At 44.1% G+C, this 16,567-nt stretch overlaps 1 protein-coding gene across 1 annotated transcript; it reads right to left on the bottom strand.

Annotated features, from left to right (window-relative positions):
* Positions 1 to 1,514: 1,514 nt before the first annotated feature.
* On the bottom strand, positions 1,515 to 3,399 carry TCEAL4 (transcription elongation factor A like 4). The gene is made up of 3 exons (XM_023742870.1): positions 3,325 to 3,399; positions 2,698 to 2,770; positions 1,515 to 2,354 (listed from the first exon to the last, which is right to left on the bottom strand). Exon 3 carries the CDS (start codon positions 2,329 to 2,331, stop codon positions 1,774 to 1,776), a length of 558 nt encoding a protein of 185 aa, XP_023598638.1. The 5' UTR covers positions 2,332 to 2,354; positions 2,698 to 2,770; positions 3,325 to 3,399; the 3' UTR covers positions 1,515 to 1,773.
* Between the last annotated feature and the right edge of the window lie 13,168 nt (positions 3,400 to 16,567).

Raw genomic sequence — 16,567 nt, 5'->3', positions numbered from 1 at the left:
GTCATCAAAAACAAGGAAAGTCTGAGAAACTGTCACAGCCAAGAGAAGCCAAGGGAAACACGATGACTAATACTGTGGTAACCTGGATGGGATCCTGGAACAGAAAAAGAACACTAGGAAAAACTGAGGAATATAGACTTTAGTTAATAACGATATATCTACATTGGTTCATTGTGACAAATGTACCATACTAATTTAAGATGCCAGTAACAGGGGATAACTGGGTATGGCATATACAGCAATCTCTGTACCATCCTTGCAGTAATTCTGTAAATCTAAAACTGTTTTAAAATACAAGTTTATTAAAAAACCACACACTGTAAGCAAAAAAAGGCAAATAAAAAGCCCGGGGGAAAAAACGGGTCTGCTGAAATGTTAAGGCAGGGCCTAACAAGAATTTCCTGGGAAACAACCCCAAAGTGTCAGTGGACAAGAAATTAACAGGTGGGAATAGCACAGAATCTGATCACTCAGATTTTTCTCCTGGCTCAATCTCTAGTATCTGAATCTGCTGGAGAGATCGCTGTGTGCAAAATACACGCACAGATGAACAAAAAACATGGAAAGGAATGTTTTATAAGAACTTTGTAAAATATCAAGGCCCAAGTGACAATTGGGTACTACCCACCTGGGTTAGTTTAGCTTTACTGTAGGTAGAGGAATTCTCCACCCTTTTGTTGGGACAAGGTGGTGCTTCAGTCCATCATAATCTCTAGCCCATCAGCAGTATTGAAGACTTTAAGAGGATGCAGGATTGCTAGAAGGCTTTAGAAGGATGCAGGATTGCTACGGAGGGTGCAAGGTCGCCATGAGTCACAATCAACTTGACAGCACACAACAGGATCCATGAGAAGGTGCACAGTGCCCAGCAGACATGGCAGTACGCAGGGTAGGGTGGCACCCAACCGCTCAGCTACCTGGACTTATTCCTAGACACAGGTGAGACCTCCCTCAGCTCTCCCCCAAATGTCTGATGGAGTCCTGGTTCTGCTAGTGCAAGGGAGGGGGTAGGAGCCAGCCCAGCACAGCTCACATACACAGTACCTCACGTGATCCACTTGGCAGCCCTGGGAGGCAAGCATTATCTTCATTTCACAGATGACAAGACTGATCCTTACAGCAACAGATCTGTAATAACTGCCAGGTGGATTCCTCCAGCTACAAGTCCCAGAAGTAATGTGAGTTTTACTACCATTTGAAGTTCTGACAAGAATTCTAAGTGTGTCCCCTGAAAAGATGTTTTGATTGCTTACTTTGCTTTGATTGCTTACTATGTATTGGTTTCCTATTTTTAATCTTTTATTATTTCTTTATAACAAAAGTAATGTGTTTTTAAGAAAAAAATGGACAGATGAGCAAAAAAAAAAAGAACAACAAAAAAAATCACCCACAGATGACGACTGTTAATCTTTTAGTAAACACAGCTTTCAGTTCTTCTGTGCATAGATTACTAGGTAAATATCTTTGTAGCTTAAAAAAATGGACTGATGCTGTATATATGGTTCTGCAAACCGTTTTTTTTTTTTTTTTTTTTAATTTTACAATGCACCAAAAACATTTTTTTCCATGCAATGGGTGAAAATTCCCTACTGAAACACAGAGCGCTGTAGTTGGGTCAAAAGGCTACTGGTAACTAGAGGGATGCCTAAAGACAAGTATCAGCATAAGGTTAAAGCACAGACCCTGGCAAATACCTGCCAGGGAAATGCAAGGAAAAAGAAAGCAGGTTGATCATGTTCTAATCAGTCAAAACACGAATGAAGCTCAAAGGCACTACACATAAGGAATGTCTTCAAAGCCTCTTTGCTGGGCCCTGCAGCCACCCCTAAGTTCCCTTGGGCCCCTAGGGTGGAAGGGATTCTGTAAACTTCTTTGCATCCACATAAACCCTCCCAATTTCTGTTTGGATTTTTTCACTTCATCCTCCACCCTAGCCATCTCATCAAATTCTCTTATCATCTCCTCATTGCTCAAATGCATATCATGTATGGCCTCCTTATACTCCTTGAGGTACTCAGCCAGCCCTTTGTTGGTTTTTCTTTTTGCTTTTCTGGGTACATCATCCTGAGCTGGGCGCTTTCCTGCAGCCCTTGTTTCACTGGCTGGCTTTCCTCTTGGCTTTGCCTCACCTTCTGGCTTTCCCTTATCTTTTAGCATTTCCTCATCTTCTGTCTTTGCCTTCTTTTCTGTCTTTCCCTCATTTCCTAACTTTTCCTTGTCTTCCAGAGTACCAGCTACTTCTGGCTTTCCCTTAACCTGCGGCTGTTCTTGGTTTTCCATCTTTCCTTGGTTTTCAGGCTTTCCTTCATTTTCACTGCAGAGTTTTTCCATGTTGAGATTCTTCTTTTCCTGCCCTGGGGGTGGGGGGAGACAGGGGAGATGGGAGGAGACAAAGGAGACTGAGGACTTAGGAGTGGAACACATGTTCTGATAGTACTTGTATCTTGCCCCTTCATCAGGGTTCCCTTAACCTGGCCGGGCCTCCAAGTGTGCAGTCTGCCCACACCTTACCCTCCCCCCCATTCTCCCACACACGAGCCAACCCTTTCCCCGGCAGGCCGTGTCACCATCTCTACTTCCAGTGTGGAAGGGTGTGTGTGTAACAGTTGGAGGGTGGTGTCCCTAAATTCTGCCCAGCCTTGCCCTCCACACGCCCCCCAGCCCCGGGTCCAGGTCCAGTGTCCCCCTCTCATAGACCTGCAGGGCTTCTGGATAGGCTCCTCCTCCTTTTCTGGCCTCGCAGAGCGCCGGGAACAACAGATGCGCAGACCTGCAGACAAACAAGAGACGGGCAGGGCGCTCGGTGGACGCATAGTGACATGGGTCCTTTCCTGAATCCTGGCCTCCTCCCAATGATTCCCTTCTCCACATCCTCCGCTCCCCAGCCGCCATTTCTTTTCAGGCCTCGGGTGCCAGACCATGATGTTTTTCAAACTAATTTTGGTCTCTGAGTTCTCCTCCGCAGGAGGCAACTCGCCTCCCTACCCTTGAGGTCAACGTTTTTCTCTACGCCCTGAATGGTAAAGGTGGATTATTTTCACTGTCGCACCGCTGGGACGTCCCCCCCCATCCCACCGTTTCCGTTTTCAAAATGGACGTAGGGCAGACAGGAGGGGGTGCTGTGAAAGCAGCCCCAGATACCTGAGGTGTGCACCCTGCACCCAATGGCTGTTTGCTGTCCCTCAGCCCCCTTTAGACAGTTTCCCACCGCCACCTCTATCTACACTCGGGCCAGCTTCCCTTGACCTGAACCCCATCCCCAACCCGTTTCCTCCTCCCTCATTCCAATGTTCCGCAGACAGCAAGGAGGGCCCTCACACTGACCTGAAGGAACGTGGAGCAACAATAAGGAGCTCAGGGACCAGAGCAGACGCCACCGGGTACGGACCGCGGGGAGGACCAGCGGGCTCGGGAGCTGCTGCCCACGTCAGCGTCTGCAGGTCATGTGATCGCCGCGCGTCACCCGCGGCTCGGGGCGGGGGGGGGCACCCCGCCCCGCCCACCAGCCTGTCAGCTGCCCACCACTCTACTTGAACCCGTACCCCTCTGCCTGTCTGGGCCCTTTTGTCCTTTTCCTCTTGTTGAGAAGTTGGTCGAACAAAGAATTTTAATAAAAACCACAGCGGCCTTTTTTATGGGTTGGGCGGGTCCGGGTGAGGGATCTTGACAATGGGGCTCTTAAGCTCCTTTGAAAGAACGTAGACCAAGCAATGAGATCATATAAACGTGAATCTAAATTGCCAGATATGATAACATCGCACAAATAGTAGAATAGTCCATTTCATTTAGAAAAATGAACCAGGCCAACGGGGACTTGGTACCGGGAGTGAGTACCCACCATGTCCGAGGCACGATGCTGTCGTCTTGACTTGAATTCCCCCTTTTTGTCAAGCAGCTTGCTCAAGTGGACTTCATGGCGTCCTGTGAGAGAGAATAGCATTGGAGATCTAATTTGGTTGGCAATGGTGTTGGTGGAAGCACGGAAAACCCCTCTGAAAAATTACATTTAAATGGCAACCTCAAATGTGAACAGGAGAGAGCTAGGCTGGGAGAGCCTCCCAGTCCCAAGGGGTAGCAGCATGTGCAAAGGCCCTGGGGTGGGAAGTAGTTTGGCTCATTTGGGATGGAGGGAGGGCAGTGTAGCAGAGTGAGTGCAAGAAGAGAAGGTTCCCCAGATGAGGGGAGTGAGGAAGGCAGGGGCCAGAGGACACAGGGCCCTGTAGGACATGGTCAGGAGTTACATTTTACCTGCCCAGCTCTGGGAAAGCACTGGAGAGCTGGTTAACAGGTGTGGTCCCACTTGCTTTTGCCAGCCGGGAAGTTGTTGGCCTCTGAGGGTCAAAATTCTGCCCTTCCTTGGGAACAGAACAGAGGAGCCATGAGGAGCAGCCTTGTGGATAGAGCCTCTGCTGCTGAAGTGACAGGAGCATGTCCTTGTTCCCATGGAAACCTGAGGTAAGGGTGGTGAGGCGATGATGGGGACACATGGCAGGACTTGGTGGGGAGAAGGGGGGCCCATGATTCAGGGTCTGGGACTCTCCTGATTCCCCCATCCCAGTGAGTAGCTGAACTAGGTGAAGATGACTGGGGGGCAGCTGATACTTCATGAGGTCCAGGTCATGCTATCGACCCTGCGAAGGGAGGACAAAGGTCACTGAGACCCACAACCCCACTTCCCTTGTCTGGATTTGAGACAAGCTGAAACAGCTAGAAATTCTGTTTGTGACAAGATGCGTGCTTTTTAAATTATTTTAATTAAAGTATAATTTAGATAAAGTTAAGTTCATTCTTTTTAGCTTACAGTTTGGTGAGTATTGACAAATGCACACAGTGGTGGAACCACTACCATCAAGATATTCCAAAGTGTTCCATCACACCAGATCATTCCCTGTGCCCTTTCGCAGTCAACCTCTTCTCCTCAGCCCAGCCTTGACAACCATCCATTTGTTTGCTGACCCACAAAGTTTGACAGCTGTAGGTTTTCATTTTGTATTTTTATTTTAATTCAGGTCTATGTACTTTTGATTTCCCTTGAGACTTTCTCTTTGATCTATGAATTAATTACATGTTTGTTGTTTAATTTCCAAGTTCTTAGAGGTTGTCCTGTTATGTTTCTGTTCTTGATTTCTGGTTTTATACCGTTATTGTCAGAGAGACACTGATTTCAATTCTTTGAATTTGTTAAGGATTGCTTTATGACCCAAGATGTATTGTATCTTGCTCAATCTTCCATGTGCATTTGAAAAGAGTGTGTGTTCTGTTATTGTTGGGTGGAGTGTTTTTTAAAGTTGTCGGTTAGATCCAGTTTGTTCATGATGATGTTCAGTTCTGCTACTTCCTTGCTGATTTTTTGTCTATTAATTTTATTACTGAGAGCAAAGTGTTGAAGACTCCAAGTATAATTGTGGATTTGTCTATTCCCTTTCAGTTCTGTCAGTTTTTGCTTCATGTACTTTGAGGTGTGTTGTTAGGTATATACAACATGCATGATTGTTATAGCTTCTTGGTGAATTGACAGTCCTTCTTTATCCTTGGTAATTTTGTTTGCTCTGAAACATACTTTGTCTGGTAATATTGCCACCTCAGCTTCCTCTTGATTGGTGTTTGCATGGTGTATCTTCTTCCCTCCTTTTACTTTTAAGGTATCTCTAGCATTATATTTGAAGTGAGTTTCTTTAGACAGCATATATTTTTGTTGTTTGTTGTATTTTTAATCCATTCAGTCATTTAGTCTGTATGTTTATATCATTTACATTTAATGCAATTATTGACATTTGGATTTGGGTCTACCATTTTATTATTCATTATCTGTTTGGCCCCTCTGTTTTTCAATCTCCTATTTCACCTTTTTTGCCTTCTTTTGGTTTATTTGAACATTGTTAATACCCTATTTTAATTTTTTTGTTGTGATTTTAAAAGGAGCCCTGGTGGTACAGTAGTTAAAGTGCACAGCTGCTGACAGAAAGGTAAGTGGTTTGAACCTACCAGCCGTTCCATGAGAGAAAGATGTGGCAATCTGCTTCCGTAAAGATTTACAGCCTTGGAAACCCAACGGGGTAGTTCTACTCGGTCCTATAGGGTTGCTATGAGTTAGAATCGACTTGATGGTAATGGGTTTGGTTGTTTTTGGTTGTGATTTTGAATATATATCTTTGTATAACATTTTTATTCGTTGCTCTATGGATTACAAACTACCTGATTATCTTTTCACAGTCTATTTGGAATCAATATATTACCACTTCAATTGATAACGTAGAAATCTCACTACCTTATAGGCCCCCTTATGTAACTCCTCCCTTTATGCTATAGTTGTCTTATATATTTTATCTACAATCATTGAAATCTCCATCAGACAATATTATATTTTGCTATGGTTTTCCAACATTTCTCATGATTTTGGAAACCCGTTTAGTGCTATCCTGATATTCACTTCCTCCTTATAGCCCCAAGAGTCCCAAAGGGGGGCAAGAGCCAATGGAAATAAGAAATTTGGCATTCATGATATTTTAAAAATTTCAACACTATTATAATTTAAAGATAATACAGCTCAAAATTAGGGAATACCCTGGGTAGCATCGAATGCCAGTGCCCAGAGAGATCAGGGCATTCAGAGCCCTGGCAGGTCCAGGACACGATGAGAAAAGCTTTAGAGTAATTCTAGGTTTCACTGCTGAGCAGACATTCACAAACTGGTTTCCCTGATACACTTAACCTTGCCTAACTTTCTATACCCTGATCTGAACTATAGATTTAATAATAGGTAATGTGAAAGATGTGAAGATTAAAGAAGATACAAGTTAGAATACCTCTGGCTTTTGTAAACATTAATATCCTAACCCCCAGATCATCTTTCTCACCTGTTATTCTGACTGAGCCCCTTTCTACCACCTTAAAAACCTGTTAATTCATTTAGTCCTCATAATCACGTCTCTTGGCCCAACAAGTAAATTTTCATTTCTACCGTCATCATCATCACCAAGAGGGATTGTTGAGTGAGTACCCATAGGGGAGATAAAATGACCAGTCCCTAAGTCCAGGTGCCCATCATCTACATAATAGGTCACTGGGTATATGCAGTGTTTGTCAACCATCTTTCATTATCGCTTACTTAAGGAGACTTTTGGACTTCCCCCACCCAATTATCCCCTTCCTGCTAAGAATGTGGCTTTAAAAAAAATATTTTATTGTATTTTAGGTGGTGAAAGTTTACATAGCAAATTAGGTTCCAATTTAACAATTTTTATAAAAATTATTCCATGACATTGGTTACAATTTCACAACGTGTCAGCATTCTCATATTTTCATTCTGTTTGTTCTGTTTCCATTGATCTAGCTTCCCTTCCCCTTCTTGCCTTCTCATCTTTGCTTTTCGGTAACTGTTGACCATTTGGTTTCATATAGTTGATTGTTTAAGGGAGAATATTACTCATGGGTGACATTGTTTATTTTATAAGCCAATGTATTATTTGGTTGAAAAGTAACCTCCAGAAACAGCTTCAGTCCCAAGTTCAAAGGGCATCTTACGGCAGTAGTCTAGGGGGTTCCTCTAGTCTCTATTGGTCCAGTAGGTCTGGCCTTTTTTAGCCATTTGAATTTCATTCTACATTTTTCTCCCATTCTATCCAGGACCTTCTATTGTGTCCCTGATCAGAACGGTTGGTAGCGATAGCCGGGTACCATCTAGTTCCTCTGCTCTCAGGTTAGAAGGGACCATGGTTTGTGTGGGCTATTAGAACATGACGTTTTAATACCACAGATTTAGTGTATATCAGTTGATTTACTGTGGTCTTTTGGAGGGCTACAAACCATTGTAATGTCTAAGATCTACCCACCCCCAAGAACTAATTTTTGGTTCTTTAGGCACAATTTCCCCTTCATTGAGAATGCATGGTATATTGCAATGAGGGCAAGCATAGGAACCCCATTCTTGCCCCTTACTTATGTGTAGGAGCCCTGGTGGTGAAATGGTGAAATGGTTAAGTGCTTGACTGCTATCAGAATGGTTGGCAGTTCAAACCACCCAGTGGCTCCATGGGAAAAAGACGTGACAATCTGCTCCACTATACATCATAACCTTGAAAACCCTATGGGGCAGTTCTACCCTGTCACATGGGGTCACTATGAGTCGGAATTGAATCAACAGCACCTAACAAGAACACCTGATATGTGATACTGGAATAGTTTCTTAGCCTCTCTTAGCCTGCCCCTGGTCATCTGTAAAAGGGACTCACAATGTCTTCCTTACAGAATTGTTGTGAGAGGTAAATGAGAAATCCCATATAGAGTATATGGCATATAGTAGGACTTCAACAAATGTTAGTCCTGGCCCACTTTTCTCCTCCCTTCCAGAGGAGAGGTGATTTGACCTAAGTCAAGCTGCATAACTGCCATTGAGACCATCTGGAAATACAGCAGCAAGAAGTAGAAAGTACACACATAGAAGCTGTGGGGCCATTTCTATGTTTCAGGATAACTTTCCTAAGGGATTAGTGTTAAGGGAAGAAGATCATCAAACCATTTCCTATAAATCATCATAATTTTCTGTTCCTTTATTTTATCTTCTAGTTTAACATTGAAAAGCAGTTTCTCACTGAGTCCCCAAATGAAGAGAGAGTGCAGCTAGGCAGAAGGCTGGACTCACACGCCCTTGAACCCTGATTCTAGACCAATTATCACCTACAGGACCTTGCAGTGAGATTTTATCTGTACTGCCAGCTTCATCAAAAAAGAATTTGTTGAGTGAGTACCCACATGGGCACTAAACTAGAAATGTGTAAAACTATAGTTTGTTTTTTTTTTAAGCCCTATAAGGTCATCATGTATAAAAGAGGCTGCAGGGTATCATTTGGGGAGGATATGAGGTAGAATCTTATTCCTGCTCCTTGCTAGATGACTCTGGAAAATTGATTAACCATCAGTGAGCCTGTTTCTCATTTGTAAATGGAAATAATGATGCTTCCTCACAGAGTGGTCATGAGAGAATGATGCAAAATACAAAATTGCTTGAACATTTTTAGCTATAACGTATAAGTGATATCATAAAGTAAGCATCCTTTTGCAACTTTTCCCCTGTGAAAATAGTGTTTCTGAGATTTATGTGATCAGGTGACTTTGGGGCTTTCGTGCTCTTACTAGCCATGCCGTCATGACCATCCTCGCACATGTGTCCTAGTGCACACATGCACGAGACTCCATACCTAAGACTGCAACACCTGACTTTCTTCTCTAATAGATGTTGCCAAATGGCTCTGCAAACAGGGCGTGCCAATTTGTACTCCCCCAACAGTGTATGGCGTACTCGCGGTCCCCCATTTCCCATTTAAATGGGATGCAGCACACACACACACACACACACACACACACACACACACACGCTTACTCACCAGGCTTCCTTCTCACACCCCAATATTATGTCAGGGCATTTTCTAAGGCATAAAGTGGGACCATTAGCTGAACAATTAGACAAACCTTTGTATGGTTCCATTGACTAGGTTTCTGCCTACTAAATGACTCTAATATTCTAGGCCTGCCTCCCTGAAATAACTCTGACATTTATTACATGGCATTTGGATGTGTTCCTAGATCACTGCAGGGTCGCTATGAGTCCGAATCGACTCGAAGGCAGTGGGTTTGGTTTTTGGCTTTTGGTCTGCATCATTCAATCACCTGATTGTAGTCGGTCTCTTAGGTTTCTGCCACAGATGGGTCACTGCTTTGCATGGTGTGTGATTTTTATATGCTCACCTTCAGAGGGCTAGCTTGTCTCCAGGAACCCCGGGACACCTCACTGCGAACGGATAATATTCCTCTGCTGTCTCTTTAAGAAGCAAACAAAATTCTTGACAACAGGATCATGCTTTCTTCCACCACACTGGGCAGACTTCCGCCAATCGCCTGGGTCCTAGTCTAGTTGCTCTAATCAGAACGCTCTGTCAGGCGGGGGTCTGAAGGGCACAGGTGTTCTGCTTTCAGCGAAAGATGAAAGTGGGGGGAAGGCTGAGGGGAGGCGTTTCCGGCGTCCAGAGCAGCCAGCGCTTCGCGGTTGCCATAGAAATCGACGTCAAGATGGCGACCGTGACGACTTTTCAATAGAGACGGACAAGACCTGGTACGGGTAGGAGGAGTAGGTTACTGCCGTCAGGTGTTTGGGACTCAGGGGAGGAGGGGTGGGTCCTCCCGCCCTGGGTGTGAGGAGACAGGGGGTCCCAGAGCCAAGTCGCCTGTTTCCCGCTTTGGGACTCGGTGCCCCGCTGTCTCGTCAGGGAGAGAGGCCGTCGTGGTCCCGCCAGGCCCGAGTGAGCGTGGTGTTCTGCTCCAGGGGTGTCCTGGAGGTGCTTTGCATCCACAGGCACGGGCAATGAGAGAGGGTCTTGGGTGGAGAGAGACAGAGGGGGAGGAGAGCATGTGTGCATGTATGTGCATCTCTGCTGCTGGTGAGAGAGGGTGTGTGTGTGTATGTATGTATGTCGCTGCAGCTACCGGGAGTGTTTACTATGAGGAATACTTGAGGTAGTTAATGTGCATCATGTCGGTCGCATTGAGTTTCCAGCCCATATTAGAAACCAAGTCAGGCTTGTTTTTCCTGGGTTTACGTGGCCAGCGTGGGTACCATGGGGGCTCGGTGACTGCTGTGGGATTCGGTGCGGACTGAGCCACCGTTTATGATTCTTGCCTGAACCACTTATTACTATGATAGTTGTCAGGTGATGCTTTTCTAATCCCTTCTAAATTTATTAACCAGCATTCGACTGTAAGGTAGAGCTTTCCCTTCTCGTCTATCTATGTACTTATTTGTATCAGTAAGACTTACAGGTTCCTATTTTGCTCAAAGGTTTACCATCTATTACTATCATTATTTGGATGCTCATTTTGTCCCCGAAGTGGCCAGTGGAGCCCCTTTCAAGTTGGCCTCTGTGTCCATTTGACATCTCCCTAGAGTTCTTTGAGGACATACTTTGCTCCCTGAGCCTCTTTCCCCATTTGTAAGAGAAGTAATGATGCCTTCGCCAGAGCATTGCTTTGAGGATTTGAAGAAAGGAAGCCTGAAAATAAAACCCCACAGCGTGTGGCATCGGTGGGCCTCAGCAAATGTTGGTTCCCCATTCCACCTTTGCCTCCTTCGTTCTGTGAAGCCATGCTTCTGACGTTAGCATAATAGCAGAGCTAGCAGAGAGCATAGTTGGAAATGTACCAGCAAGCAGGGATAAACCCACATTTCATTGTGTGTGAGCTTCAGTGTCACTGCTGTGTGCTGGAGGGGGTTGTCTGATGGAGCTGGGGAAGAGGAAAAGCCTCCTGCACAGCTTCCAGTTCACTGAGTGAGGACAGGCCAAGACAGTCATCACCCCTTTGCCTTCCATTTAATGTGCTTTCCCTCCTCTTACTTTTCTATTTCATGGGCTTTCTTATCCTCTTCCTCTCCCTCCTAGTGTAACATCAGCTAAGGGGTTGGATTCTGAGCTCAGAAACAGGAGCTGACAGAAAAGAACCAAGTATAATGTTGAATCTGCTTGACAGTTACCCCAGCAAGAGTAACTGGGACACTTTAGGTAAATCACTACCCTTCCACCAGCCTCTTCTATACAATGTGATGGCAATACCCTATCCTCCCAACTACCCAGGAATATTGTGGAGTTTAAGCATGATTCCATGTGGGAAAGCCATCTGTGGTCTTAGGTGGGAATGAAGGACCAGTGTACTTTTGAGTAATTACATTAACAGAGACACTCCAGATATCATAGAATTCTTCATGGTAGGCACTGAATTAATGGTGCACAGAAGTCGGCTGTTTAGGTCAGGATTTTCCAAATGTGGTCCATGGATTACTTCATCACAATGGTCAGGGGTGCTTGTTAAAATTTCAGCTCTCTGGGCACACCCTAGGTATGCTGAATCAAAAGCAGGAAGGTGAGTGGGAGGTGTCTACATGTTGAATAATTTCTGTGATTGGTTCTGGTACTCTTCCAAGTTTGAAAAGCACTACTGTAGATTAGCTGCAAGGTCTTCTTAAAATTTTGAATCCACTGATGTCTAGTATCGTTGTCAGTTGCTCTTGCCACTCAGCTTTAAATATCTTTGTCTGCCCCCTGTGTGTCAGATAGGTAACCATTCCTTCATTTAAGTAATGCTTACTCAGTGCTTCACAAGTGAGTGAGGCACTGACATAGGCACTGGGACACAGCACGGTGAACAAATTGGGAAGGGTCCCTGAAGGTTCCTTTTTAGTCTGGGAAAAGTGGTTATAAGCAGGTGGAAAAGTGGTCATAAGCAGTTAGAAAAGTCCTTAAGCAGGGTACTTACATTTGAGGATGAGTGCTCTGAAGAAAATGAAGATAGAAACAGTAGAATATGACAAGGGTGGGGATTATTATCGATGAGGTTGTCAGTGAAGACCTCTCATGAAGGAACACTTGAGCTGAGTCCTGAGTGACAAGAAGAAGCCAGGCATGGGAAGGCCTTCTTGTCAGTGGCCCTGAGATGTGAGAGCCCCAGTTGTCCAGGAGCAGACAGAAAGCGCCTGTGGCTGGAGCCTGGCAAACCGTCTGTAGACTGGTAGAAGATGAGGTAGAAAGGGCAGACAGGAGCCAGGACGTTTGGGCTGTGTAAGGAGTCTGGGTTTTATTGTGGGTGTGAAAGGCTTCGAGTATGGGAGTGACATGATCTGATCCGTGTTCTCAGAAGGTTACTCTGGTTGCTGTGTGGAGAATGGAGTGGAGAGGGACAAGATAGAGTGTGGGGACTGACCATTACGAGGCTATTGCAGAAGTCCAGAGAAGGAACTCTGGTGGATTAGACCAGTGCTGCAGCAGTATGGAGATGGAGGTGGCCCTAGCCAGGGCACTTTTTGGAGGTAGAGCAGGCAGGACATACAGTGGCTGGGGATGTCGGGTATGTGAGGATAAGGCAGAATCAAGGATGAATCATTGGCTTTTTGTTCGGACATGTGGATTGATGGTGGTGCTGTTTTCTGAGATAAGTTGTTTCAAGTGTGTTTGAAACCTTCTCAAGGTAATTGGGTCATCAAGCAGTGGTTATAGTGAAGATTAGTGGTTTTAAAAATGGATCAGTTGATGAATAGGATTCAGTCATGGACTATTAAACTTTCTTAAAGACACATGCAACTCAAATCTGTAAATTCTCAACTTGTTAAAAACAACAGCTATCCTTGAACCAAAACGACACTGTTTTGATTAGTATGTTGTTGTTGTTAGGTACCGTCAAGTTGGTTCTGACTCATAGTGACTCCATGTACAACAGAACGAAACACTGCCCAGTCCTGCGCCATCCTCACAATTGTTGCTATGTTTGAGCACATTGTTGCAGCCAGTGTGTCAATCCATCTTGTCCAGGGTCTTCCTCTTTTTTGCTGACCCTCCACTTTACTAAGCATGATGTTCTCCAGGGACTGGTTCCTCCTGATAACATGTCCAAAGTACACGAAACGAAGTTTCACCATCTTTGCCTCTAAGGAGCATTCTGGCTGTACTACTTCCAAGACAAATTTGTTCGTTCTTCTGGCAGTCCATGGTATATTCGATATTCTCCAACACCGTAATTCAAAGGCATCAGTTCTTCTTTGGTCTTCCTTATTTATTGTCCGGCTTTCACATGCATGTGAGGCGATTGAAAACACCATGGCTTGGGTCAGGTGCACCTTGGTCCTTAATGTGACATCTTTGCTTTTAACACTTCAAAGAGCTCTTTTGTAGCAGATTTGCCCATTGCAACACATCATTTGATTTCTTGACTGCTGCTTCTATGGGCACTGATTGCAGATCCAAGTAAAAGGAAATATTTTAGAACTTCGGTATTTTCTCTGTTTTTCATGATGTTCCTTATTGGTCCACCAAAAACAAACAAACAAACCCATTGCCATCGAGTTGATTCCGACTCATATTGACCCTATAGGACAGAGTAGAACTGCGCCATAAGATTTCCAGAGAGTGACTGGTGGATTCAAACTGCTGACCTTTTGGTTAGCAGGCAAGTTCTTAACCACTGTGCCACCAGGGCTCTGCTTATTGGTCCAGTTGTGAGGATTTTTGTTTTCTTTATGTTGAGGTGCAATCCATACTGAAGGCTGTGGTGTTTGATCTTCATCAGTAAGTGCTTCAAGTCCTCTTCACTTTCAGCAAGCAAGGTTGTGTCATCTGCATATCACAAAGTTGTTTCAAGTGTGTTTGAAACCTTCTCAAGGTAATTAGGTCATGAAACAGTGGTTATAGTGAAGATTAGTGGTTTTAAAAATGCATCAGTTGATGAATAGAATTCAGTCATGAGACTACTAAGCTTTCTTAAAGACACATGCAACTCAAATCTATAAATTCTCAACTTGTTAAAAGTAACAGCTATCCTTGAACCAATACCACACTGTTTTGATTACTGTAGCTTTGTAGGATGTTTTGAAATTGGGAAAAGTGAATCTTCCTAATTTGTTTTTCTTTTTCAACATTGTTTTGGCTATCCAGGGCTTTTTACAATTACATATGAATTTGAAATTGGCTTTTCCATTTCTGCAAAGAAGACTGTTGGAAGTATGATAAGGATGGCATTGAAACTATAGATCGCTCTACCTCATAGGAATCACCATCAGCTCTGGGCTGTTGGTGACTCTCTCTCCTCCTCCTGAAGTTTGAGGACTTCAGGCACTACCATTTTACAGAAGGGTTGTTGGTTTTTATGCTTCTCTATTTTAAGCTTTTTTATAGAAGGAATATGTAACGTCCTAGTAGTGTCATAACCTGTCTAACTTCAGGGGGAGGAATGAGAATCACCATCAGCCCAAGGTGATTCCTGTGAGGTGAAGGCCAGACATAACCTCCACTCTCCAACCTTTTTACCAAGTCTAACACCAGCCGTCCTCCCCACAGCACTCTCTGTCTCTCTGCTGGGTTCGGTAATTCATTGCAATGGTCACACAGAACTCGTAGACCATAGTCATGATTATATGGTTTATTAGGGAAGTAACAGGCTACAACTTGGGATCAGAATCAACTTGGAAGTAACAGGAACAACTCAGGAGACAGGATACAATTTGTCAGTCAGGACAGCTTCCAACCAAGACAGCTCTCAGCTCCTTGGCCATACCTGCAGGCAGGCCCCACTTCTCGGCTGTGCCTGCAGGCCAGGCCTCACTTGGGCCTCTGCTGCTGGGCTATGTTCAGGCCGGCCTCTGCAGGCTGGCCCCAACTCGGGTAAGTGCAACGGTTCTTTTGGCTCCATTGTTAAGTGCCTGGAGGCACCCTACTGTGCCTGCAAGCCTCCTGCTCAAAGGTGCTCAGCTCTCCATGGGTTGGTGAGCCCATTGCATATGCCTTGTTCTGTGGGCTGGGAATCCCATCACAGCGATCTCACATCAGTCTCCTGGTTCTTGCCACTCTTGCTGTCTTGCACCATCTCATGCCATCTGCAGTGTTACAGCTCTGTCTCCTGGGTCTAGCAGGTTCTCAGCATGGGGACCCCAGGTCCAAAGATTGCGCTCTGTTCCTGGCTCTTTTTCTTGATGGTGGTTATGTCCCCCATCAACCTCTGTGGGATTGGCTCTTTTAAGCCTAGTAGGATGGCAAAACTGACCAATCCCCTAGGTAAGCCACAGTCACCTAATTTGCATATAAATTAACGAATCCTCGCAAGAGTTTTATGCAACTTATTTGCATAGGAAACTGTCTGATCCCTGCAAGGATTTTACGTACCTTATTTGCATAGTAAACTGTCTAATCCCTTTGCAAGATTGTGGCCTGGCAAATCATTTTGGTAGAACTACAAACCCAGGGCCAGAAAGCCATGTATAAAGAGCAACCCATTGCACTGCAGGATATCAATACTTGGTGAGATATACTAGTTGCAAATATTTTTCCCAGTGTCTTTTTAATTGGCTATCATGTGTTTTGTCATGCAAAGTTATTTTTATTTTTATGTTGTCAAATTTATCAATCGGTTTTACTTATGCTCCTGGATTTTGAGTCATAGTTAGGAAAGTTTTCTTCACTTCTAGATTATAGAGGAATTTACCAATGTTTCTTCTAATACTTGTATAGTTTCAGTTTTTGCGTTTAAATCTGAACCATTTGGAATTTATCCTTAATTAAGATGGAGAAATGGATCCTGTTTTCATTTTTTAACCGTGAGTTATCTCACTATCACAATATAAACAAACAAAAAAATAGAGTTGCCATCGAGTTGAATCTAACTCATGTTGACCCCATGTGTTTCAGAGTAGAGCTGTGCTGCGTGGGGTTTCATTGGCTGTGATCTTCTGGAAGTAGATTGCCAGGCCTTTCATCTCAGCCATCTCTGGCTGAACTTGAGTTACCTTAATACTACTTATTAAATCGTCCATCATATCTCCACTGATTTGAAATGCTGCCTTAATCATATACCAAATTTCCAAATGTGATTGAGCCTATATCAATACTTTCTATTAAGTTTCATTAGTATTTTTTAATTCATAGGCCAATATTTCACTTTTTAAATTGTACAAACTTTATTATTAATATCTGGTAGGGCTAGCTGCTACCCTCCTCACGTCCCTTTTTTTTTCAGGGTTTATGTCACTATTCTTGCTGTT

Source organism: Trichechus manatus, unplaced genomic scaffold, assembly GCF_000243295.1.
Source record: "Trichechus manatus latirostris isolate Lorelei unplaced genomic scaffold, TriManLat1.0 scaffold00221, whole genome shotgun sequence".
In the NCBI taxonomy this organism is placed as follows: domain Eukaryota; kingdom Metazoa; phylum Chordata; class Mammalia; order Sirenia; family Trichechidae; genus Trichechus; species Trichechus manatus.
The sequence above is the reverse complement of the archived record's forward strand: the minus strand, read 5'-3'. Positions and strand labels throughout refer to the sequence as shown.